Here is a 26039-nt window from a genome sequence, read left to right as displayed (position 1 = left end):
GGCCAAAAGGAAATGATCCTTTCAAAGAGATGACTTTACAATACAAATAATTTACATGTGCAATTCATATTCACTTTTACTAACATTATTGAAACTAATGCAAATCTATATCCATACTTTTTTTGTTACCTAGTTACTGATGGTCTGTGAATACTGACAGACTAGCTTACACTTTAAATTATTTTTAAAGCTTCTAATCCAAAATTTGACTAGATTTTTAAAATCTTTCTGTTTTACATTATGATCAAAAACACCTTAAAATCCAATCTCTACTTGTGACTAACAGAATTATACGTAATGACCATATCGGCAAGACATAAACGATACCATTCTACAATTACACTTCTGGAGAGCAAGTTGAAGAAGCTGTGCAAACTTACTGGAACCAATTTCCAAAACCATTTGGAAGGAGACTTCAGAGGAAGCAGCAGGAAAAAAGGGGAAGCAAAAGGTAAAGGGAAAATTCATCAGAAGTGTTTAAAATTAACAAGTTATAGTAAAGTTTCTGTTAGTGGAGTTCCAAGTTTATAGTTCTCAAAACATTTTTTAAATGTTAATACTTTACAATTTAGCTTAAACTATAGAGGTTCCTAACGATAAAGACCACCACCTTCCCTCCCCTCTCTCCTCTCCCAACATGGAGGTGCGTTTTTAGGGTACCCAGGACATGCTGTGTACTTCGGCAGCAAAGAATTTTACCTCCCAGTTCTGGGATCACACATCACGTTAGAAACTAAATTTATATCACAAGAGGGAGTAGAGAGATTCTAGGGCTGGACTTGCAATCATTAAAATTCTTAGACATTAGGAGGCCAAGTCTGATAAGGGAGACTTCTTCCCAGAAGGAAAAGAAGAAAGACTGTTTCATAAGTGCATGAATAAAAGCAAATAACAATGTAGAATTGAACACAATGATCATTTCTTTTAATGACATAAAGAATTTCTTTCAATTAATGCGGGATAAAAAACCAGTTGGCAATTCTCACCAGTTAGTATTTTTATAGAGTCTCTAAGGCAAGTAGCTACCAACACAAAGAGAATGTAAATGTTATTAATTTTACTATCTAGGGGTGTTCCAAAGAACATAATTTTATGTCTTTAAGAAGATGAATATACAATAAGCCCATAATTTCATAATTTGTAACTGTTTATCGTGGTATTTCCTAGCACAGTTTTCTGGCAGCCCTAAATAAATATTTGTTGAAGTGAACCAAACTAAATGGGGTCTGAGTTAAAATTCATATTCAACTTCTATGCAGAAAGTTTTTCCTACAGAAATTAATAGCACAAATAACATTATTCGGAAAAATAATATAAATGAGGTATTTTCAAGAACTTCAAAGATCAGAAAAATGTCATCTCAAGAATCAGAAAAATACCAGCTTCCCACAAAGAGATAATATTTCCAATAATGTTTTCTTATTGCATCGGGAAGAATAACCCTAATAATTTTTTTGCATGTATTTGCATCTCTCGTTTAACCAAAAGTTTTTGGCAGCTGCAGTCATAATAGCCATAAAAAGTGCACGAGCAGGACCAGAGAGCAGGAAGCCCCCGGGAACGCGTCAGGATTCCCAGTGAATGACAGGAATTTCAAAAACAGGAGTTCTCTCGTTTCTGAGACTAGAAGAATCCATAACACAGAAACTGACGATAACAAGAAACTACTATGGATTATACAAGACAGAAGATAAGCAAAGGAGTCTCTCGTGGTTCAAATGAGTCTGCATTTCTTGCAAAATATTCAATACTTGACCTTTTTACTAATTCAGACAACTCTGAAAGAGCTCCCCGTGGCTGCAGCTGGAAAAACGGAACAAGTCAATACCACAGACTGGATTGTAACCCAAACTATACAACACACACTGGAGCCCATAACAATACAAATTAACACAGACTGGATTGCAACACCAAGTACAGAGCACATACACACCCATCCACATTGATACAAATAAACGGCTGAAGGACATAAATAGATGGAGAAAGTACGAATCTCACTTACAGAATTCCAGATGGTGTATATACTCTTCCCTTCAGGGAGGGAGCTTAACTTCCCTCTCCTGGAACACGGGGTGGATTTAGTGACCCACTTCCAAAGAAAAGAGCATCAGAGGGGGAAACAGAAACTTTACAGTGAAGGAGACCACTTTCAGCAAGTGGTCAAGGTGGACACCATCAGTGACAAATCGTGTTCATGCCACGTGCTCCCTGATGTGGCGTGATGAGATGTGAAGCCACTTCTGTGGTGTTCTTCTCAAAAGGCCCACAGGCCCAACCTCATCACAGGACACAGGAGACAAACCCCAATTCGGGGACACTGGTAAAACACCCGGTCAGGACACAAACTGGTGTAATGTACATAAAGTCTGTAGTTTAGTCAATGAGAATGCACTAAAGCTATTTTCTTGGTGTTGCCAAACAGGCCACGATTACGTAAGATGCTAACATCGGGGGAAACTGGACGAAGCTGTACTATCTTTGGAACTTCTCTGTAAATCTAAAATTATTCCACGACAAAGTTGATTTCAAAAATAAATACACACGAAATGAGGTGAAGGTGGTCAAAAGGCACAAACAGTTACAAGATAATAAGTACTAGGGATGTGATGTGCAGTGTGCTGTCAACACTGCTGCATGTTATATAGGAAAGCCGCTAAGGGGGCAAATCCCAAGGGTTCTCATCACAAGGAACAGATAGGTTTTTCTATTCCTTTATGCTGTATCTATACGAGAGGATGAATGTTCACTAAATCTATTGCGGTCACCATGTATGTAAGTTAAATCATTATGGCGCACACCCTAAATTTACACAGGGCTGTATGTCAATTAGATCTCAATAAAACTGGGAATGAACGAATCAATGAACAAATGAATAATGATGGACAGAAACAGATTACAACCCATTAAATAAAATAAGAATCCATCAGTTCATACAGATAATAAAGAGAGGATAGGTAGATTGATAAATAGATGAGGTCACATTTGCTTATAATAGAATCCTAACTAATAAACGTAGAAGAAATGATAAAGTTAGAGAATTGCCATTTTGTAACCACCATAGTAAAAAGTAACTGAAGTAGGTATCGTCAATAAATGCTAAGTCTAGGAGGTGGGGCAACACTGAAGAGGAACAGAATATTTACAGTCTCAAAGTACCCTCCTCTCCAATTACTTATTACGAAAGGAAAAATAATCATCATGCAGTCAAAAAACCCAAACAACATCTGAACCAACTGATCAAAATTAGTATCACCTAGTAGGGGCAAATGGATATCCCACGCCTCTGGATACAATACTGGGAAAAGGACACACTTTACATAGTATTCTAGGCTAAAAAAAGCACAACTTAATCTAACGATGAGGAACTATCAGAAGAACTGAAATTGAGGCATATTCTATGAAAATGACCTGTATTCTTAAAAAATGTCAAGGTCACGAATGAAAAAGAAAAGCTGAGGACTGTTCCAGTTTAAAGAAGATGAGAGATAACAACAGCTAAATACCTTACCTGACCCTGGACTAGATCCTGGACTAGAAAAATATATGAAGTTCAATTGGGATGACTGACAAAACTAGAACACAGGCCGTAAGTCTGATCAAAGCACTTTACTGACATTGTTACCTATCCTGTGGTCGTGTAAATGAATAGCTTTCTTCCTAGGAAATATACATTGAAATATTTAGGGGTGAAGGGGTATGATACATGCAACCTTCTTTCAAATGTTTCAGAAAAATGTACACATATATACGTCTGTGTGTGCAACATGTAATGCACAGAGCACACAAAATGTTACACTGATGAATCTGGGCAAAGGACATGTAAGGGTTCTTTGAACTATTCTTGCAACTTTTTGTTAAATCAGAAATATTTCAAAATAAATGTTCTTAACAAGTTATATTAAATCCATCCCAATCCAAATCTTTGTAGGGTCTTGTACCCAAATGCACAAGACTACTGATCTATAAAGCTGCTGAAGAAATCTCATTTTTATAGTACTCTTAGGCAAAGATTAAAATCACGGTACTAGGATATCTAACTAATGTATAAGTTTCTTCAGACCAAATCATCTTTATAAAATATTGCTTGGAGAAAAAAAAGTTATGGTACCATCTCTGAATTTTAAAAATGTTTAAATATATACATAAATGTGAAAGTTTATAAGGAAGAATTTTGTTTTTACAAGAATGTAAATCAAGAATAAAATGATTATATTTCTAGCCAAAGCAAATAGTTCAAATGCCCAAAATCCCACCGTTGGGTAACAGAGCAAGGCTGCATCACCTACTCTGTGCTTGGCAGTGTGCTCTTCATGAGGACCCCTGTACTTCACAGACTATGTGAAATGAACACTTACCTTCACAAAGATTTTCACAATGAGAAAAAGGATAAAATTCATTTGAAAATGAAGGTATTGAATCTAAAACATGGCACAGATGAACTTATCTACGAAACAGAAAGAGACTCACAGACATAGAGAACAGACTTGTGGTTGCCAAGGGGGAGGGGAGATGGGGGAGGGATGGAGTGGGAGTTTGCGATTAGCAGATACAAACTATTGCATATAGGACGGGTGAACAACAAGGTCGTACTGTACAGCACAGGGAACTATATTCAATATCCTGGGATAAACCGTATGGAAAAGAGTATGAATAAGAATGTATATATGTGTACAACTGAGTCACTCTGCTGGACAGCAGAAATTAACACAACATTTTGTAAATCAACTAGACTTCAATAAAAAAGTAAATGAAAACAAATAATAAAAGAGGAAAAAAATGAAAATGAAGGTATAAATGCTATGCTTGTGCTCAAGTAAAAATGTGTACTGACCCAAATATTTAAGTGAAGCACACTCATTCATTCATTTACTCAATCACTCACTCAGCAAATACTGGCTGTGAGGTCAGTATGTACAATTCCATGGGCCAAGTGCTGTGAAAAAGTCAGAGTGACGTGATCCAGTAGTGTCTGGATACCATAGTTTGCTTTTCTTAAAGGTCACTTAATCTGCAGTTGTTTGGAACACAAATAGCATTTTTTTCCATAGAAACAAGGTTTACTGGATCCTATGTCAGCATATAAAATCCCCATTTAGTTCATAATGTGTATGCAAAACTACAGAATTAAATCATATATATAATAAACGAGGTTTCCATGGAAATCCTGTAACGCAGGATGATGCTGAACCTTATTCCTGATTAGAGCCAGGAGCAAAATGGGGGGTGGGGGGGCAGGATTAAATCCATCTCTAGGGCAAGGATTTCTACTACTAAAGGGAGGGAAAGAGCAAGGGGGGAAACTGGAAAGGGCTGGGGGACTCAAGGGACAAGGCGGGGGCAGAGCTGGGGGAAGCAGGGAAGCGGGTGCAGATCTCCACTGGGGAAGGTGGTCAACAAAGACAAGAATCAAGCCCAGGGAAACCACTGTGACCCCAAGCACCAGATTGAGACAGAAGTGTAGGTGGTCTCCGCACAACTTGCCTGGCGCAGCTGGTGATGCACAAACCAGCTTTTTCCCTTTCCCTCCTCCGGTCTCCTCTCTTACAGAGTATCAGTAACTAGCAGCATTCGCCCAAAATGAACAGACGTGCTGTATAATAATGAAGAGACTTAAAATAACCCAGATGGAAAATAAAGTCTCTGCATAAGATAATTTCTTATACCTCAATTCAAATGCTAGACAACATGTTTAAAGGGCTCTCATTATAATATATTTTAAAAGATGTAGGAAATATACTTTAGGTCTTAGTATATAACAAACACAAACACACAAGTGTTTGGAGAAAAAAACTCTAAAAGCCTGTTCAAGAAGTTTAAAGAATTAATCCGTGTTAATGTTTCTTCTTCCTTCACAAAATAACCATATGTACAACTTACAATTCCTGGAATGTAATTTTAGAGGCTGGTCTTACTACAAGTCATTATAAGGCTGATATATTGAAAAATGTTTTCCTGTTTCATATATTTTATCAAACAAAGACAAACCCATTATTTTTTGCCAAAAGAATGTCAGAAGCTGAGCTCTAGTCATTAACAAATTTTCCTAAACACCGTCATCCAATTAACCTTCATTTTGCACTGCTACTTACTTGGTATTTATGGAAAGGCTTTCTACGGTACAGTTAAGATCACCAAAAACTAATTTGATGAACACACTCTTAACGCTTCCCCAAACAGCACACACATACGAACACAGGGTCTCACAAAGGCGCCTTTTTTTCTTAAGAACATGTACCTTTTGGCCTCCTGAAGCTTCCACTGTGTGGTGGTCTTTCAATTTCTGTGTTTGTTCCATTATGTCTTTCAAATGTTCATTTACCTTAAAATATAAAAACATTAATTTGAATTTATAGTCAAATATAACAGTAAAATAACATGTACCTTAAAATGCCTGTGTTCAGATCTCTGATGTCAAATACCAGTACCATGCAAATGAACAGAATTCCATTTTCCCAACCAGAAAAAAGTATTTTACAGGTGTTCTGTTTGAAATTCTAAAATTCATGACTTTACCAAATACTTGTTGAGTACCTAGTACATGTCAGGTACTAGCTGGAGTGCTAGGGGGAAAAAAAGGTACTTGATAACTTCTGTTTTAATGCTTGGGAAACAATAAAACTTTTTTCAGTAAAAAGTTTACAATCTCTTTTAGGACTGCTAAGTGAAAATTATTTTCCTCAAAAACACTCGGAATCAAACTCTTTTTTTTTTTTTAAATGTCTTCCTTGTGTTTTATTCTTTTCTTTAAAATAAATTTATTTATTTATTTATTTTTGGCTGCGTTGGGTCTTCGTTGCTGCACGTGGGCTTTCTCTAGTTGTGGCGAGCAGGGGCTACTCTTCATTGCGGTGAGCAGGCTTCTCATTGCAATGGCTTCTCTTGTTGCAGAGCACGGGCTCTAAGCGCCCAGCCTTCGGGAGTTGTGGCACGTGGGCTCAGTAGTTGTGGCTTGGGGGCTCTAGAGCACTGGCTCAGTAGCTGTGGCGCGTAGTCTCAGTGGCTCCGTGGCATGTGGGATCTCTGAGCCGGACGAGGGCTCGAACCCGTGTCCCCTGCATTGGCAGGCGGATTCTTAACCACTGCGCCACCAGGGAAGCCCTGAATCAAATTCTTAGGCTGTGATCTCATAGGCATGTCCCTGGATCATGAGTAGGTTTTCATGTGGTCATAAGGCCACAGTTAAAATACATGAAAAAATTTTGCATATGGGAACTTCTTAGGGAGAAGAAGTTATCTTCTTCAGTTATCTTCCCTGACTTATCTATCAGATTGTTCAAACAGCCCATAATTCAAGATGATTAAGAGACACTCTGTCTAGTGCAAAAGTATTTCTTCAGAATAGTTCAGACAAGTTTGGATTCTGAGTCACTGATTTTAAGGTCAGTCCAGTAATAATAAGCAAATGTTCAAGTTAATTAATAATGGCATTCTGGAAACTCTGAATGGTATTATCAACCACTGTAACTCTAAACTAAATCAATAATTTTCTAACCTCTTCTGCTGCTTAAAATTCAGTTCAGTGCCTAAGAAAAAAAGACTGAAGAATTTGAATTTATGATAAATTTAACTAACAGTTACGATACACTCCGAGGCGTTAGAAGGAATTTAACCAACACACAGATTCATCTTGGGCTGTACTGCCAAGTAGGCTGCCGTGCTCTAAGATCTTAGGGCGCCGACTTGGCAGTGTAAAACACTCTTCCGAAGAGAGAGCAGAAGCAGAAGCGACCCGGCTCTGACTCAAGACCCCCACTCACAAGCCACGACCTTAATAATTTCCTGATACCTGAGCCTTCGTTGCCAGCTGGAATAAAACCTACTTCACAAGAGGTCTGGAGACGATGGCTCTAAGACGGTCCCCAATGATCCCCTTGAGCGTGGGCAGGGCCTATAATTTGCTCCTACCCAACAGAATACAGCTAAGGGGATGGGATACCACTTTGGCGCTTACGTCTCGCACACAAGCCCCACTCTCTCCTGCTGGCTTTGAGGAAGCACGCAGCCATCCCTCGAGCTGCCCTACAGAGAGGCCTGCATGGTAAGGAGCTGGGGGCAGCCTCCGGCCAGCAGCCAGTGAGGAACCGAGGCTCTCCGTCCAACTGCCGGACCTAAGCCCTGCCAACAACCATGTGGGCTTGGAGTGGACCCTCCACACCCAAACTTTCCAATAAGACCCCAGGCCTGGGCAACACCTTGACCCAACCTTGTGACAGACCCTGAAGATGGAGCATGCAGGTAAGCAAGGTCTGGATCCCCGACCCACAGAAACTGGTAATCCTGAGATGATTATAATAAGTGAGTAAATAACTGAGCTACCAGAAGTTTTAAGCAGTTAAGTTTGTGGTAATTATTACAGCAAAACAACTAATACAGAGAATAAAAGAGATAAATGTATAAAATGTACCAAGTAAAGTGCATAATACAGAGCACAGACCCCATAAATAGAAACTACTGCCATGACTTAGAAACAATACAGCCCCAATGCAATTCCAGATATTACATGTCTGTAAGGGCTTTAACAAATCCTACTCAAAATACTTCAAGTTGATGTAATGGCATAAATCATCCAAAATACCAAACTCATGATTATAAGAAGATTTTACATGTTGATAAGTCATTAACTTTCTAATAGGGAAACTACACGGAAAGTACAAGACCTGGTCACTTCAAGTCATTTAACCTATCTGGGTACACAAGACAGATAAATGAGATAATTAGCTTAGTAATTCTTAAGCCAGTTCCCAGATGCTGGTTAGAAAGTTCTAGCACTAAAGTTGAGTCGTGACATTCTTTGCGCAACTCACGGATAAAAGTTAAAGATGTGTGTGTATCAGAGAGCCCATCGCGACTTGGAGGCGGTTCACCGCTGGAACGAGCGCTGAGGACCAGTGAACTAGAGAACATACAACGAACAGCCGGCGCTGGCATATGAATTAAAAATAAATGTGCTAAAACGTCACATGCATTTTTAAATATCCATTAATTTAAAAATGGACATTAGCTTTTATTTAATTTTTTTCATTTAAAAATACAAAATAGTCCTGTGTATCCCTGCCTTGATGTAAGTCTAAAGTCAGTCAATACTTTTTCCTTCCTCCTGAATAATACAAAAACCTTAGAAAGGCTTTAATTCAAATCACCTCCTCTCACCCCTCATGTTACTTTAACCTAGCAACATAGTTCTTCCTTTTTAAGGGCCTCAGAATTAGGCACCATGATGATTTTTTAATAACACTTGCTTAGATTTACCCATGTGCACACCAACCCCCCTTTTTATCATTGCTTCCTACACCCCACCTCTTCCTCTAGGTTCCCCTTCTTTCTTCCTGAAGTACAACCTTTCAGTACTTCTTTCTGCAAAGGTCTGAATGATAGACCACCTCTGTCTGAACAAATCTCGATTACAACTTTAGTCCTGGGCGAAAGTACAGAACTCTAGGTTCATCGTTATTTTTCTTCGGCACTTTGATGATTTTGCTGCACTGTCTTCTGGCTCAACTATTACTGCTGAGATGTCTACTATCCCGTTCCTTTGAGAGAGACTGTCTTTTATCTGTGGATGCTGCAGTTTCATTGCCATATATGTAGGCGTGGATTTATTTTAATTTCTCCTGCTTCAAACTCACGATGGTTCCTGAATTTGAATGTCTATGCCTTTCATCTATTGTAAAACATTTTCATCCATTGTCTCTTCAATTATTCTCTCCCCAGCCTACCCACTCCCTGTTAACTCCTTTTGGAATTCCAATCAGGCCTCTAGGCAAGTCTGTTAACCTCAATGTCATATATCCCATCTCATCTCTCTGGGCTGATTCTGGGTAATTTCTTCTCGTTAATTAACTCCCCTCTTCAACTATGTCTAATCTTCTGTTTAATCTTTTTATTTCAACGACTAAAATTTTCAATTTCTAAAGTTATATTTTATTCTTTTTCCAATATACCCTCCACGCTGCCTTATTCTTTCCTATGGCCTTTATTCCGTGTTTTATTTTCAGCCACTCAAGCATTTATTTTTGTCTTTTCAGACTGCTCTGCTCTCTGCAGCTCTGGCGTGTGGGCCTTGTTTGTCAGGTTTGCTGACTCTCCCGTGTACGTGACGGCATCTTCATCATTTCCTAAACGCTTGTTGTTGGTACTTTTGCATCTGCGAGAAGAGTGTCCCTCCCCCACTGCTGGGGACTCCCACGGTTTGGGTGTAGAAGTGACCTTCAGAGCAACTTTACCTCTGTTGGTCTGCCAGGTGCCAGGAAGATACCACTGGCCTGGCACTGGGCTTTCTGGTCATCTGTCGCCCCCCACCCCACGCTCAGTCCAGGAGGCCTCCTCCCCAGACCTGGAGGGAGATGCAAAGTCAGCCCAAGACGACCCGACAGGCCGCATCTTCTCGCCAGGGGGTGGTTTAGGTGTGGGCCTGAGAACCACCCTCCTGGGGGAGACCTTCTGGGGGAAGGTTCCTTTGCTGATAGCAGCGCCCAGAAGACCCTACTCTCATCTTTGCCGGACACCGTTATGACTGCACGTGTACGACCTCTGGAATCACCGCAGCCATCGTAAAACCATGCGTGGAAGTAGCCCCGTGGCAGAGCTGGAACCCCTGCATTACTGATGACACTAACACCGACAAGGCCCACCTCCAGGTGGCACTTAAGAGCAAAGACATCGCGGCTGGTGTGCTCGTTTCCACCGAGGGCGTGAGCTCTTGGTGGGTCTCCACAGAGGTCACGGTTCCAACTTCCCGTAACCGGCAAAACCCACGGCCTCCTCTGGCACCCAGCGACTCTCGAGCCCCGGCAGAGGCTCCACGGCCCCTGAGAGGCCACCAAAGCCTGCAGCCCTACTTTGTTTCTGGCACCCGACAGTTTCCTTTTCTGTCTCTGATGCTCAGCTCTGTAGCATAAACCTTTCCAACTGCATTTTATCAAACACGTCCAGGAGTCTGTAACAGGAAGGGCTACCGCTGAATGTGACACGCTGCCAAAATAACTAAAATGTTCTGTCCCGGCAACATGTGTTACAAGGCGTCATAACATCCATGCATCTTGAAGCATTTTGATGGATTTACCAATTATGGGGGGGAGGGGTTGACAGGGCCCAAACTTGGGAAAGTTTATAACTTTTTCTGGGTTTTGGTTTGGTCCTTTTTCTTAGCATTTTCTTTTCTTTTCTTTTTTTTTTTTTTTAAGTTAAAAAAGAAACACTTTCAAATTCAATATCAGGTAGTTGTAACTGATCTGTCAGTTTGGAAATATCTTCATGATTTTTTTAAATAGTCCTTATCTGATTCTCTCCACAAAGCAAACTGGTCACATGTGAACATTCTGAACCACTATTCCTTCACTTACTCATCCACACAGTCAACAGCGACTTACTGAACTCCGGACGTTATATTAAGAGGCTATAGGGACACAATGGTGCATAAATACAGTCTAGTCCCCGTCCTCACGGAACAAGGGAGACGGAACAAGAAAGGAAAAAAGGGTGAAAAACTCCCCCCCACAAAAGCAATCTGTAAGGAGTGGTACAAATCAATAAAGAGGTGAGTAGAAAATCACAGGAGTGGGGAGACCTATCTTGGCAGGAACACTGTCCCAGAGGCGGGCTCTGAAGCGGCAGCCACGACACAGAGGAGGATGAGAGACAAGCAAAGGCCCTGTGGTGGGAAAGCCCGGTGTGTTCAAGGGAGTGAAAGAGAACAGGAAGGCTGAACCCAAGGGGGGCTACAGATGGAACTAGAGAGAGGTAGGGCCGAGTAACAGAAGGCGCCTGTATTCACAACGCTCGTGTACCCTGCCTGACTTAGCCATTGCAATCTTGTCCTCTGTGATCTTGCTTTTTTTAAGTTTAAGCTCATTTACAGTCAACAATGCTGATAACTATTCTAGCCATGTAATTCCCATTTTTCTATGGCAGCTTTTTTTTTTTCTTTATACTTGTATTATCCAGAAGAAAAGGCAACTAGGTCAGGATGAGGCAAAATAAGAGCCAGAAGGAGAGCGGAAGGTGACGTCACACCCGGAGAACAGACGCCGACGCCGGGGCTGGTGGAACCAGCGAGAAAAAGCTACTCTGAGCTACTCTGAGGTGCAGGTTCAATCAACTGGTTCCAATCATGACCTGAAAACTGAAGAGGACACGGCTGCCTAAAGGTGTTGGACGTTCCGAATCAGGTGATCTCCTTATTTTCCGTAGACTCCCAGAGTTCTACAGTGCCAAGCCTGATTCTGTGGCTTAAACTCCCTCTTCGATGTATTAAACACCATCGCTTTGCCAAACACGGCACTAGTCCAGGCACTTACCACTAAAAAAAGAAAGATGGGCACAGTACCTGTCCTCACATCGATTATTCTAGTTTGTTCAAAGGATTAAACTCGGAAAAGTGCTATAAAGGAAACAGAGCATCACAGTAGAAAATAAGACTTGCCAGGTGCCACTTTGGACAGGCTGTGAAGGAGAGCGCCATCCAAGCTGAGAAATGATAGCGCAGAGGCACCGAGCCGCACAAAAGGCTGGGCGATGGGCCACCCAGGAACGGGAAGCATCGCGTCCAAAGGCCAGAGGTGAGCCCTGCAGCTGGGATGAAGGTCCTGACCTGGGTCGGGCTGGGGGGTACTTTGTCGGCACTGGTCCACTTGACATTTTCAGTGTAAGATGTGAACTCAGCATGATCCGAGTGGCCTGAAAGCAACACCCTGGGGGTCCTGGCTCTGGTCCTGCTGAGGCAGCAGGTGTCACCCGGAGCTTCCCAGGGACACCGAGGAGAGCTCTGGACACGACGGCAGGACCGGGAGGGGGAGCCGCTGGAGGAGGAGCGCGCCGAGTGCGGTCGGCCTGCGTGGCTCTGCCCTCAACCCACGCGAGGCTGAGTGGCTGGACTCAAGCAGGGAGCTGCAGCCCCGGTGGCTTGAGGAGCAAAGGGGTCAGTCACCGGCGTGGCTGGGTACCAAGGAGGAGCAGCCTGGCCGGAAGGACTCGTTCATGGAGGGGACCCCAACCCACACGGAAACTGCCACAGATCCTTGGCTGGCCTGCACTGTGCTAGCAGGAAGGGGCCCCGGAGCCCGGGGAGGGGACAACTGCTGGGACCCCGGCAGGGAGGTGGCGTGGCGCTCGGGCTTGGGGAACGCCCGGCGGTCCCGGGGCTTCACAAGGCTCACGTGTGAATTCGAGACGCGGACAGAAAAGCAGCCACTGGATTTGTCCAAATGGGAGCCTGCAGCGGCCTCAGCAGCGACTTCAGGGTGGGAGTGGGGGAGGGGACGGAGAGGTTCCCTGAACAGAGAAACAGGGTCTGAGGTGGATGGGGAAGCTTTGTTTATCAAGATGGGAGACAGCAGACCAGCCTTACTCTTAGAGGACGACCTGACAGGGAGGGAGTCGGGTGGCGGAGGAGCGTGAGTGTGGCCCACAGACCAGTGCTGGGACATTACCAGGAGCTTCTCAGAAACGCAGACTCCACCCCAGCCCAGACCTACAAGCTCCCAGCAGATTCTTTTTTTGTTTCTTTGTTTTTTTGCGGTACGCGGGCCTCTCACTGTTGTGGGCTCTCCCGCTGCGGAGCACAGGCTCCGGACGCGCAGGCTCAGCGGCCGTGGCTCACGGGCCCAGCCGCTCCGCGGCATGTGGGATCTTCCCGGACCGGGGCACGAATCCATGTCCCCTGCATCGGCAGGCGGACTCTCAACCACTGCGCCACCAGGGAAGCCAAAGGTGAACGTTTTTAATAGTGGGGGTGTGAGAGTGAGGGAAAAGAGTTAATCAAGAACGGAAGGTCTGTGGTGGGTCGTGAAGGTCACATGGTTTCTGACGATGAGTGGGTCCAGGATAGGACCGTGATCCCTACAGCTAACGAGTGGAGGGCAGAGTGCCACACGGGCCTTTGGCACTGACGCCGATACTACAGACCACGATGGCAGGTGCAGGAGTCTTCACACTTAGCTTCTTGTTACAAGCTCCACGCAAGCACTCAGCGGAGGACACCTGAAGATGCAACTGCTTTTCAATCCGTTCAGGTCTGTCTTGCTCACAGATAAGGTCTGATTTCTCTGGGGTTACAGTTGTAAACGAAAGAGAATCAAGAGGAATTAACTATTCAAATTGGTAAAGGGAGCAACAAATCGACAATTGAAGCATCTTCAGAGCACAAATAAGTAATCACAGCTCTATAAAAATTTCCAAGAGGAGGAATCTACAACCTATATAGTCTTATGCAAGTCAGCCAAGCAAACCTAAAAATCATCTAGTTGGAAATGAGAAACTTATTTCATTCCTGGATGTAAAAAACACTTACTGAGCGCTTGCAGCGTTTAGTTAGTTCCCTACTTGGAGGGCTCTGAATTTTCTAACAATCTAATATGAACCAGATGAATCATTAAATGTAACTACAGATATTGTGGAATACATAAAATCTATTTCCATCATTTTAACAGTATATATATATTTTTAAGTCTAAAGGGAATGGGAAATTTCAAGTAAGATCGCACAACTTCCGTTTTCACTTTGATTTCAAAGAAAAAGAGTAATGGAACCTGTCTTAGTCCGTTCAGGCTGCTACAACAAAAATACCACAGACTGGGTGGTCTGTAAGCAACAGAAATGTATTTCTCAGAGTTCTGGAGGCTGGGAAGTCCGAGATCAAGGCGCCAGCAGACTGTGTCTGGCGAGCCCGCTTTGTCACACGGCAGAAGCGGCGAGGGAGCTCTCTGGGGTCTCTTGATAAAGACAGTGGCACAGGTCCCACGCGTGACGGCCAGGCCCTCACGACCTAGCCACCTCCTGACACCACCACATTGGGGCTTATGACTTCAGCATATGAACCGGGGGGCAGGGGGACACAAACATTCAGTGTGCAGCAGAGTGAGGATGTGTGATGTTTTCTGGTTCTGAGACTTTTTTTTTTACCCGAGGGAGCATATCCCTACCTTATTTATCCAGTACATGACGGCATCCTCGATGTCATAGGGCAGATCTGTGGCTTGGAAGAAAGCCGAGTACTGCTGAGCACACGCGGCCACCTTCTCCACACTGACCATCTCCACGGTGTAAGCCATCATGAGGGTGTCCATCATGGCCAGGTGAGCGCTCTGGAAACAGAAACCGAGAACAACCGTCAGAAACTGCTGCTTCTATATGTTTACATATTAATAATATTTCCTTACGAACAGGAGCAGAACTCAAGGCTATGGAAGACGAGCCTTGATGAGAAAGCACAAATGGTCCAGGCCAGAGGTGAGCTGACGGAACCCAAGTCATCTATCACTCAGATACTTCCTGAGGATCTATGCTCAAGACACTCGTTATCTCCTGCTCAGAGCACGCTCCTTTTCCTCTTGTCCTGCCTTCGAAAATGTCGCAGTCATCGGCTCGGCAACGCGACTTCAAACTTCAGAGCAGTCTCTGAGTAAGTGCTCTCCTCACTCCTCTCCTCCACGTGGTAGAAATGTACACATGCTACTTGTAAGCTGTCTCTCAAGGCTACCCTCCTGGTCTGGTGGCTCCGCTCCCATTCCCCTGAACAAGGCAAAAATCCTGAGTTTCCTGTGGCTCCAACTTCTTCCTCACGCTCTGCATCCGGCACAGGACGTCTAGTCTTTCCTTTGTGGCTGCTTTTTGGGAGGGGTGGTTTCAAACAGAAACGTTATATGGGGGGAGGGGGGTGTTTCTTAACATTTCCCAACATTACAAAGTATCTGAAGTCGAAAGTACCCTCTCCCCCTCCTGTTTCCCAAGAGCGTCTACGGTTTGGTACGTATTCTTACCAAAAATGTAATTTTGGTAAGAATTTACACTGCTTCCTATTCTTTGGCGTCACAAACAACGCTACAACCTTGTGTGTCTCCAGGGACGATTCTCCACCGTGGGGCTACTGGGCCCGAGAGCAACCGCATGCTAAGTTTTGATGAATAATCACTTATCTGCTCTCTAGAAAGGCTGCAGCAACTTTCACATCCCCCAAGAACGTTAGCAAGGGTGCTTGTTTCCCCACGCTGTTTGCCAACATTAGACATCACTCCCTTTTTATCATCTGTATCCGTCTGGAGGTTAAAAACCCCACTCTTGTTCAGGCTTTGCACTTCTCTGATTGAGGACGGGCATCTTTTGTATGTTGGGCAATTATTTGTATTTTTTCCTTGGAAAACTGCTTGCTCATGTCTTTGGCCTACTTTTCTCTTAGGTATACTCACCTTTCTTTATTTCTTGATTTGTAAGGGCTCATTATTTATTAGGTACATTAGCTCTGGACCATTCAGGTAGCAAATACTTTTTCCTAGCCTGTCTTTGGACTTTCAACTTTATTCGGAATATATTATGCTGCAGAGAAGTTCTAAGTAGTTACTCGGTAAAACCTGTCAATCTTAACGTTCTCCTTCACGACTTTGGAATTTCTCCCAAGTTTACAAGAGGCTCCCCCCGCACACCCCCAAGAATATAGAAATAGTAGCCTCTACTTTTTCTGTTATTGATACTTTAAATCCACGTGGAATTTATTTTTGAAGATGTTATCAACTAGGGACTAGTTATTTTTCCACATCAGAGACGTCATCATATCATGCTCCCCTGAAGTCTACCTCGTCTTCTATATAATAAAGTCTAAGGCCCCTCCCCATCCATCCAGTTTTACAACCCGCATTTCCTTCCCCCAATCTACATTCCATTTAGAACAGCCTCAGAAGAGCGTTTGCTGCTCCCCAAACCTGTCACCAGGCTTCAAGCTCCCATGCCCTCACCTGCTGTCGCCACCTCACACTGCAGACTAAGTCCTGTTGTTGGTCTGACTGTCACCCTCTTTCCGACCCCCTTTCCAATCAAGATGGATCATTCTTCCTACAGAGTGAGTATACTATTTATACTTGCATGAAATCCTTTTCTTCTTTGAGCTTTATTGCAATGTAACTGAAATGCCACGCTGTGTGAGTTGAAGACTGGACATACAGATATTGTGAAACGATGAGCACAAAAGGTTTAGTGACATGTTCACTGAATTCTGACTTCATTATCTGAAGCAGGGCACGGAAAACAGTATCTGTAAGAAGCTCCCCGGATGAGGCTAACAAGAAGCTGGCTGAGGACCACAGACTGTCTTGCTGCAGGACAGGCACCATCTCCCTGGTGAGACAGTGAGACCCCAAGGGCAAGGGCACTGTCTGAGCATCTTCGCACTCCTACACCTCACACGGTAACTGACAGCGAGCACGGGCTGAAGGAAGGAAAGGAGCTGGCCTACTGCTCATAAAGGGCGAAGAGCTAGCTCGACTCTGGAGGCTGAGGAAGTGGGTTCTGACTTGGAGGTGGTGACCAGCGTACTGAAAGCTTAGCGGTGTTTACAGGAAGGCAGGTGCTCTGTCTGAAGCGGAATGCCTGATTACGGCCATCAGAAAACCAACGGTGACTCCAGGTCCTGTGCTGAGGGCTTTATTAACATACTAGCTCTTCCAGTTCCAATCTCTGCGGAAGTGAGGCTGGAGATGATATACATTTGCTATAACCCTTAAAGCTCAGAAGGAAGCATCGTTTATGTTTTTAATGTGAGGAAGCTGAAGCTCCAGAAATTAAATAGTTCGTCCAAACCCATGTGCTCCTCCTATTGCGTCGTGCGGTTGGCAGAAGCTAAGTCACGTACCAATAGTTAGGCAAGAAATATGTTCTGGAAATGGTAAACAGACATCATATGCAAGAAAGAAAAATCAGCATCATTATTTGAACCTCAAGTCATATTTTCACATTCTCCCTCTTTTTCAGGCGGCTACTGTCCAGAGAGAGACCCCAATTCCTTCTTCAGACTCAGAGTGGACACGGGATCAACGGCAGCGCGCCCTTGCACTCAGGTGATTTCTGTGTCCTCTCTCTATTCACTCGAGCCCTAGGGAGTGGGGTCCCGTCTTTCTCATCTTTGTTCCCAGCACAAGGTTTTGAGGGCAAAGTCTGAGTAATCAGTATTTACAGCATTACAAAGCCTAACTCTTTTGAACAAAAATGTGGGAAAACATCTCAGGAGCTGTAAAACCATTCACCTCCTCTTCACTAAGACTCTTTCTCTTGGCAATTTATTCTACAGATACAATTTAAGGGAGAAAACGGAGCTGTAGGAATGAAACTGACCGTTACAGAATTGTATGTAACAAGAAAGGAAGCAATGTTACCACCACAATGAGCAATTTATGCCATCCTAAGCTATTTAACAATAGGGGAAAATGTGCACAGTACAATGTTGAGTAGAAGAAACAATGCCATACTATAGCAATGCTCAAAATAAATATATACATATAAATGGGCAGACGTAAGCGTATGTACATATACACCTTGAATATACATATAATATATATATAAAAAAACAGGAAGGAAAAGGAATGAATAAAAATAAAACTTACTTAGAAATGACCTTGTTATAATATGCAAAAAATACATTAAAAATCTATAGTTTACTTCAAAACTTAGGATAGTAAACGCTAAGTATAATTAGTAATACATTTTCAGAACAAAGCTCATCTCACTGATTACTTCACTTCCTAAATTTAAAAACAGACTTAAAAAAATTCCACTACAGTGTTTACAGATATTTCCATAAGACGTTCACCCACTTTTAAACTAAGAACCTTCAAATTTTATTATGATTTTTTTTTACCCCTTAACTTTATGAGGTAGAAGTAAATTTAGGAATTATATATAACAGAAACTATATACATAATGAATCTAGAAAGCATCGACAGTGAAAGATAAGCTGTAGGCTACAATCAATCCATTTGGGACGATTTATGTCTCTAAATAAAATACATGCATTTAATTGTTTACCCAAAGCATTGAGGTCAGAATAACAATAACGGCAGCTAGCACTGAGTGTTATGCTCCAGGCAATGTTTCCCGCATTTGTGTCAACTCACTTGATAACACAGCGCTGTGAGATGCACTCTTATTAAACCTGTTTTACAGATGAGAGAACGGAGCCACCTGTCCGAGGTTACAGAACCAGGAGGTGCGGAGCTCGCATGGCCCAGCAGCAGCCTGCAGACCCCAGGGCTGGGCGCCGCGGTGGCAGTGCAGAGCCCGCCGCCCAGGAGCAGCAGCAGAAAGGCTAGTGAGGAAGGAAAGCAGGAAGGTTCCCTGCATTTTAGTGAAAAAGGCAAGGACAAGGAGGCCCGGGAACTCACTGAGGCCTCTACTAGCTTCTAGATCTGGGTTACAGGTTACATTTTTGTTATCTCCGACCAGTGGAGTCTAGACAAAAATGATTTACGTTTAGGTATCAGAAATGAAGGTTAAGGCTATTAAATAAAGAAGAGCATCGAAGTGTTGTAGGTAAGAAGGCTGTTAATGAGCCTCACAGATTAATAACATCCAAGTTCTACTATTTCATGGCTTTTTTATTCTTTTATCAGACGCAGGACTAAGAAAATATTTCCGAAACTGAACTCAGGCCTGTGGCGCAGTGGCCAGTGCACCAACCGTGTCCAAGCCCTCTTAGAGGGACACGGGAGGGAACAGACTTAACAGATGGACACGAACAGGAAGAATTGGAATTATTCTGCTAAAATGGCACACAACAGCATATACATATCACGCTATAGTTTGTCAAAGTTAATTCCGATTCAGAAAATAATATTTTACACATCATTTATTTATATAAACAAGTTCACCAAAATTTTCATTTATCCTTCATTTACATGGAGATACAAGGAAAACAGCACTTAAAGCCCTACTGAGATACCACTTCCCACCAGGAAGGCTATAATTAAAAAAGTCAGATAATAACAACCACTGGCAAGGATGTGGAGAAATGGGAGCCCTTGTGCCCCGCTGGCGGGAATGTTAAAATAAATAGTGCAGCCACTGTGCAAGAGTCTGGCAGTTTCTCAGAGTCTGCCCCAGCAGCTCTGCTTTTAGGTTCATTATACCCAAGAGAAACGAAAACGTGTCCACACAAAATCTGTACACAAATATTCAGAGTAGCATTATTTGTAAGAGCCAGAAAGGTGGAAACAAGCCAAACGTCCATCAACTGATGACTGGATAAGCAAAAACGATACCGCCATGATATTCTGAATGGAATATAATTCGGCAATAAAACGGAACAAAGCCTGACATAGGCCACAACATGTGTGAACCCGGTAAACAATGTTGTTTTCTAAAATGGATTGTGGCAATGCTTACACAACTCTGAATATACCAAAACCATTGCACTGTACGCTTAGAATGCATGAACTGTATGGTGTGCCGATTACACCTCAAGTCGTTACCCCCCCGAAAGATGAGATTGATTTATGATGCTCTGCTGACCCTTTTCCAGTGCAAACACCTCAAAAATGACCGTTTAGGTCTAAGTTAGGCAGTTAGCTATATCCGTGTGTTTGCAAAGTATCTTCAGAAGGACTTCAAGGTGAAGGGACACATTTTTCTGGACAGTGAAGTATTTTAGATATTATTAAAAAATAAATTAACATTTGCTTACTACCATAAGTTTGTTTCCTGCATAACGTTAAGCAGGAAACATCTATACATGAATTGATGACAAAAAGAAAAATAAATAAATATGCTGAGTGAATTCTATTTTCCTCCCACAGATATTTATGTTCACTTTCTTTTTTTTTTTTTATGTTCACTTTCTTAAGGCTGCAACTAATCTGGATAAAAGGTATAGTTTACTTTAGAAGATTATTATTTACGATCTTTCTTAGATACCGTTCATTATTTTAGTAGCTAGGATCTTAGCGATAGATTTCTATAGTTGGTATGAGAATAGAAATTTTCCAGAAAAACAATTTATTTCCAATCATAATGTTGGTCCCCTTATATGATAAGAAAATCTTAGCGTATCAAAAATTCAGGCTATCAAAAGTAGGCTGGACTCACAAGTGTAGGTAGTGTGCTACAGGAGGGGCAAGTTTTTTGCTAACATCACAAGGGTCTTTGGCCCAATGAGTGGAGTAATTTGATTTGATAGTAATACTTGCTACAAATGTAAGAAAAAAAAGAAAAAAAAAAAGTAGGCTGGGCCAAGGAGCAAAAAGCACTGGCCTTAAAGACAAAGGCAGGACTTCCCTTGCGGTCCAGTGGTTAAGACTCCACGCTTCCACTGCAGGGAGCATGGCTTCGATCCCTGGTCGGGGAACTGAGATCCCACGTGCCATGAGAGGCGGCCAAAAAAAAAAAAAAAAAAAACAGAGGCAGACTATCACTGAGACAGCAAAGAGTTTAGCTGTAACCTACAGGAGGATCCAGGCATGGCTGTTCCAGTCATAATGATGCTGTATTCAACCTGTAGTAAACACACTCAGGACCAAAGTGGGCCAGCGTTGTTCTGCTACACCAGATGGAACGGTGGAACTGGGCGCCTTGGCAAGGGAGGTGATGTCCGTGAGGTTCAAACTCTTAACATGAATGACATTTGCTTGTGACCACACAAAAGTGATACATCGATTTTATTTGGACGCATCTGGTTAGACATGTGAATGGGGTAAAGAGAGAAAGGTAAAAAGTACGATTACCAGCATGGAACTGTTAGCACAGTGATACTTATTTAGCTGCCATTTAACTCTGCCTAAATTGAAAACATACCGTAGGACGCACAATAAAGCAGTCGAGAGTTCTCTTTAATCTGTGTCCATAAGGGCGGCACGAGCATCTGGCTTACATTCTGTCATTTGCACTTGGTGAATCTGATAATCACACACCCAATGGAGAACTGTTTCCGAGATAATGTTGAACCAAACTGATATCAAGCTTTATTACAAAAGGAACACATGCAAGAAACAGTGCAGCCCAAATGTCTATCAAGATGCAAGTCCCAGGCCAATGAAAGAAACGATGTCTCCTGAGCAGCTCCATCACTTCCTCTGGACTATATTTAACCTCAACTGGCAAGTTAAGGATGTTTACCTGAGGCTGCACCGGGCGGACGCAGACAGGGACTGCACATTGGTAGCAAATAAATACGGTAAACACAGGAAATGGGTTACAGCAGTGGTTCTGAATCTGGCTCATCATCAAAAATCACAAATTTCCTGGCCCCAAACGTCAGAGGGGCCCCAGAATAGCATCCTGACAGGAATCCTGCCCCCAAAGGCCCTCAGCACGACAGACTGACAGTGACGTCACTCCACAACCCAGCGCCGTCAGGGGCGTCCCGGGGCCCCCCACCCTCCAGGGTCTCCTCTTTCACTGCTTCTCTGCGTGAACCTATGGTCCAGGAGCGCAGGTGATGAGCAAGCAGAGTGCCTGCGTGCAGCCTTGACTCTACGCCTCCTACGTAACCCTGGGCAAAGCCCGCAATTTCCTTATGCTTCACTACCCTCAACTGCAAAGTGGGCTGACAACAACAGTACGGGCATTTCGTGCCCTGACAACAACACGGTTTACGTCAAGAACAGGGCTGGGGTAGGCACCTCTGTGACCAGGAGGTAACCTGGAGAGCCCAGCTTCCACCGGGCTGGAAGCTGCCCCAGCACACAGGGGAAACTGCACAGAAGCGAGTGTGGACGTGCTGCGTGCTTTCTAATTAGAGGCTGGCTGGTGGACGATGACATGATGACACAGATGGACGTGGATCTCAGCCAGCAGAGGTGGACCCAGGAAGCAGTGCAGCTGTCCCCAGCCAAGACTGCACTCGCGGGGCTGCCCTTGGGAAAGGGCCCTAGGCAGATGCCCCGCTGAAGAATGAAAAGGAGAGAAGGCTGTGGTGGCAGTTTTGGATTGGAGGCTGCCCTAAGAGCTCATGATCCTACCTGTACGTCTCTCCTAGCCTAGAAGCAGTAACACGATAAATATATCTGTGCCCATCTCCACATTAAAATAAACCCAAGGCTCTTTAGAGAATGGCTGATTCCAAGTCAGAGACAGGAAAAGCACAAAGTGAGCCTGGAATAGCTAGTTGGGTCAGAAAGAAAAAAGTATTCAAAGACTGCTGCGGAGCTGTTAAAAGGATACAGGAGTCAGCCTAGCGGGGCGTCCCATTGGCCAAATATGGGCCCACATGAATACAAAAAAGATTAACAAGAATGAATCATAACACAAGTAATCAAAACCAAAATGAATCCATGAGTCCACAGTGATGATCACTAAAGGGGAAAGGAGGATGAGAAAGCTCTTCTTCACAGAACAATGCCAGGTAAGAAATACAAAAGGAATGAGAGAATTTTTAAATCACCATATTGCAACCACCACTGCAGTAATTCATTCAGGCACAGATCACCCAGAGATGCTAAAACCGCTAGGTGGTGTATCACTGGGAAACACAATATGCAACAAATGTCAAAGTATCACTCCACATAATGCCCCCGGTTACAAAGGGAAAAGTGGTCAAACTTAGAATCACCAGTAATGGGACATGATAAGATTTAATCAAGAGTATAACACATCACCTATTCATGTCATAGCGCTCATGTCAAAAGATTTTACTTGGGCTTCCCCGGTGGCGCAGTGGTTGAGAGTCCGCCTGCCCATGCAGGGGAGGCGGGTTCGTGCCCCGGTCCGGGAAGATCCCACATGCCGCGGAGCGGCTGGGCCCGTGAGCCATGGCCGCTGAGCCTGCGCGTCCGGAGCCTGTGCTCCGCAACGGGAGGGGCCACAACAGTGAGAGGTCCGCGTAACGCCAAAAAAAGAAAAAGATTTTACTCTGAATCTTGTATTGATATTCTTATCCCACAAAATTACGTTTACAGAGCAAGCTTTAAATGCTGTCTAGCTAAAACAGGAGCTGCTGATACATGCACAGAATAAGCTGTTTCTGTTTACCTTTTTAATTCCTAGCTAATTGTTGGTGGCTTTCTCCCCAAACCGTACCACACAAGGAATGCATTCCACATGTGTATCTGTCCATTAAACAAGTCATCAGATGGGTACAGGAGAATGTACGGCCTTAATGAAGTTCTAATTAAGCGATCCTTGCCAGTCCTGTTGCTACAATTAGATACAGAAACTGAGGAGTTTTCAATAAGCCAAAAAGAAAATATATATAAAATCAAGAAAAAGGTTTAAGGAATAAAAGACCTTCAACTGAGGTACATATAAGCCCCGTAAACGATTGGTCAGTACCCAGAGCAAAGAGGTCGGAAAACTGTCCTGGCATCAGTGCCATCCAGGTGAGGCAGGCTTCTCTGCAGCACCCCGTCCAGAAACAGTGCCACTCCTAAGAAATTTTAGGATCTAAAGTGAAGATAAATTTTATTTCTTTTAGTTACTATTTTGCTTTACCACACATTAAGTAACCATTTTTATAACAATACATATGTAAATATATTATTTTGAATTAATTAACATACTAATATTCAGTTTACAAAAGACCTAGGAAGAGAAACAGGGCAACAGAAACTGAGCACAATTGCTAAAATTTACTGACCTCCTATCACAGGTCAAGTACTACATTAGACGCTTCCCCGGCCTACTCTAATTCATCCTCACAACTGTGGCAGGTAGACAACAGTGTCGTTCCTTACATAGACAAGAAACTGGACCGCAGAGAGCTTCAGGACCAGTCCAAAGGCAGACAGCTATTTGCTGCCACGCGAGCCTGTCCTGCTCTAGCGACAAAGGGCTCCAGCACCACCACTCTGCCTCACCAGCAGAGACGCGTTTGCCAAAGGGCACAAACCATTTCTGCTCCAAACTGTAGCATTTCCTTTCAATCTTAAACATCCATCCTTCATAAACTTTTTTTAAATCAAGCTTTTTATTTTGAAATAATTACAGGTTCACATGCAATTGTCAGAAGCAACACAGAGACGCCACGTACCCTTTACTTGGTTTCCCCCCACGGTAACATCTTGCAAAAGCACAGCGTAATGTCACACCCAGGAGACGGCATTGACACAACTAAACTGCAGAACCTGTCCATCCCAAGGGTCCCTCCTGTCGGCCTCTTACAGCCACATCTACCTCCCTCCTGCCCCTCCCTCTCCTTAGACCCTGGCAACACTAATCTGTTCTCTGTTTTTACAATTTTGTCCTTTCAAGAATGTTACGTGGATGCTATCATACACTATGAAGCTTTGGGGATGGGCATTTTTCACTCAGCGTATTCTGTGGAGATTCATACAAGCTGCTATGTTTATCGATCGGTTGTTCCTTTTTATTGCTGAGTCCCAATAAAGCTCTTGAGACACTGATTACTCGAGATTATGACTGTTAACACTTCTATAAATGTAAACACATCAGCTTGAGCTACACGTTGAACATCCGACAGAAACTATCTCACTGACACTTTTAGGGGCCTGCTAAATAGATTACGCTGAAGTACTAAATTAGTCAACATCATAGGTGGCTGAACTTTCCCAGTTTAACTGACCTTTCTTATGAACATTTAAAGCTCTAACTAAAGTTTGCACTCTTAAAAAGAAGGTTGTAATGGCACAGTTAAAGTAAGAAGCAGTTTATTTTTGGTCAGTATTAACTGAATTCTTGACCTAACCAGCTTATACGAAAGGTAAATGTCTGTGAAGGTGTTTAAGGAAATAATAACTATAGGTGGTAGCTGCCCCAGAACACGTCTTCGATGGACAGCACAGGAAAAAGTCTAGAAATGTAACAGACCGCTCCAGCTCTCAGTGGCATGTCAGCCTCTCCAAGAGGCGACAGGAGGCGGTGGGCTCAGAGATACCTGTACACACAGGGTTATCCACTTCCTACCAAGCGTGCTCAGCCCGAAACAGACGAGCACACGCACGTGTGCACCTGTACACACATACAGAAAAATGCCAAGCCTTAAAGATTTCACAAGGACTTGTCGGGCAGTGAATAAAATGCACATCTTAGTTCTTGTGCTTTTGTATGTAATCTTCAGTTCACTATTTTTAACTCATGAGAAAAAAATCTAAGCTAATTTCTACTCATTTCTCTAGGTCTTGGACTACACATGGCATCACCCAGAAAGGTTTCCCTGATCACTGCTCCCCACCTCTGACTAGATTGGGCTTAGGTGCGTCTCTGGGAGGTTCCCCAGCACCTAGAGCAGCAGCAGGTCCCATGAAGCAGTTGCCTCTTCCCTGTCTGTCCCTCCTGCTGGACTCTACGTGTTCCGATGGTGTAGCTCTGTATTAACACACATTAGGTGATCA

At 43.3% G+C, this 26039-nt stretch overlaps 1 protein-coding gene across 3 annotated transcripts in view; it reads right to left on the bottom strand.

The window, feature by feature from the left end:
* Positions 1 to 26039, bottom strand: part of CAMSAP2 (calmodulin regulated spectrin associated protein family member 2) — a 98025-nt gene that overhangs the window by 27410 nt on the left and 44576 nt on the right. For 2 of the 3 annotated variants that reach the window (XM_067729851.1, XM_067729853.1), the window contains exons 3-5: positions 14919 to 15080; positions 6236 to 6319; positions 381 to 413 (exon numbers count right to left, since the gene is read on the bottom strand). In XM_067729851.1, the coding sequence (XP_067585952.1) occupies positions 381 to 413; positions 6236 to 6319; positions 14919 to 15080 (279 nt within the window). The remainder of the gene's footprint in view (positions 1 to 380; positions 414 to 6235; positions 6320 to 14918; positions 15081 to 26039) is intronic. The other variant, XM_067729852.1, reaches the window with a different exon arrangement.

This window comes from Pseudorca crassidens, chromosome 2, assembly GCF_039906515.1.
Source record: "Pseudorca crassidens isolate mPseCra1 chromosome 2, mPseCra1.hap1, whole genome shotgun sequence".
Lineage (NCBI taxonomy): Eukaryota > Metazoa > Chordata > Mammalia > Artiodactyla > Delphinidae > Pseudorca > Pseudorca crassidens.
This window is presented reverse-complemented; position numbering and strand designations above follow the sequence as displayed.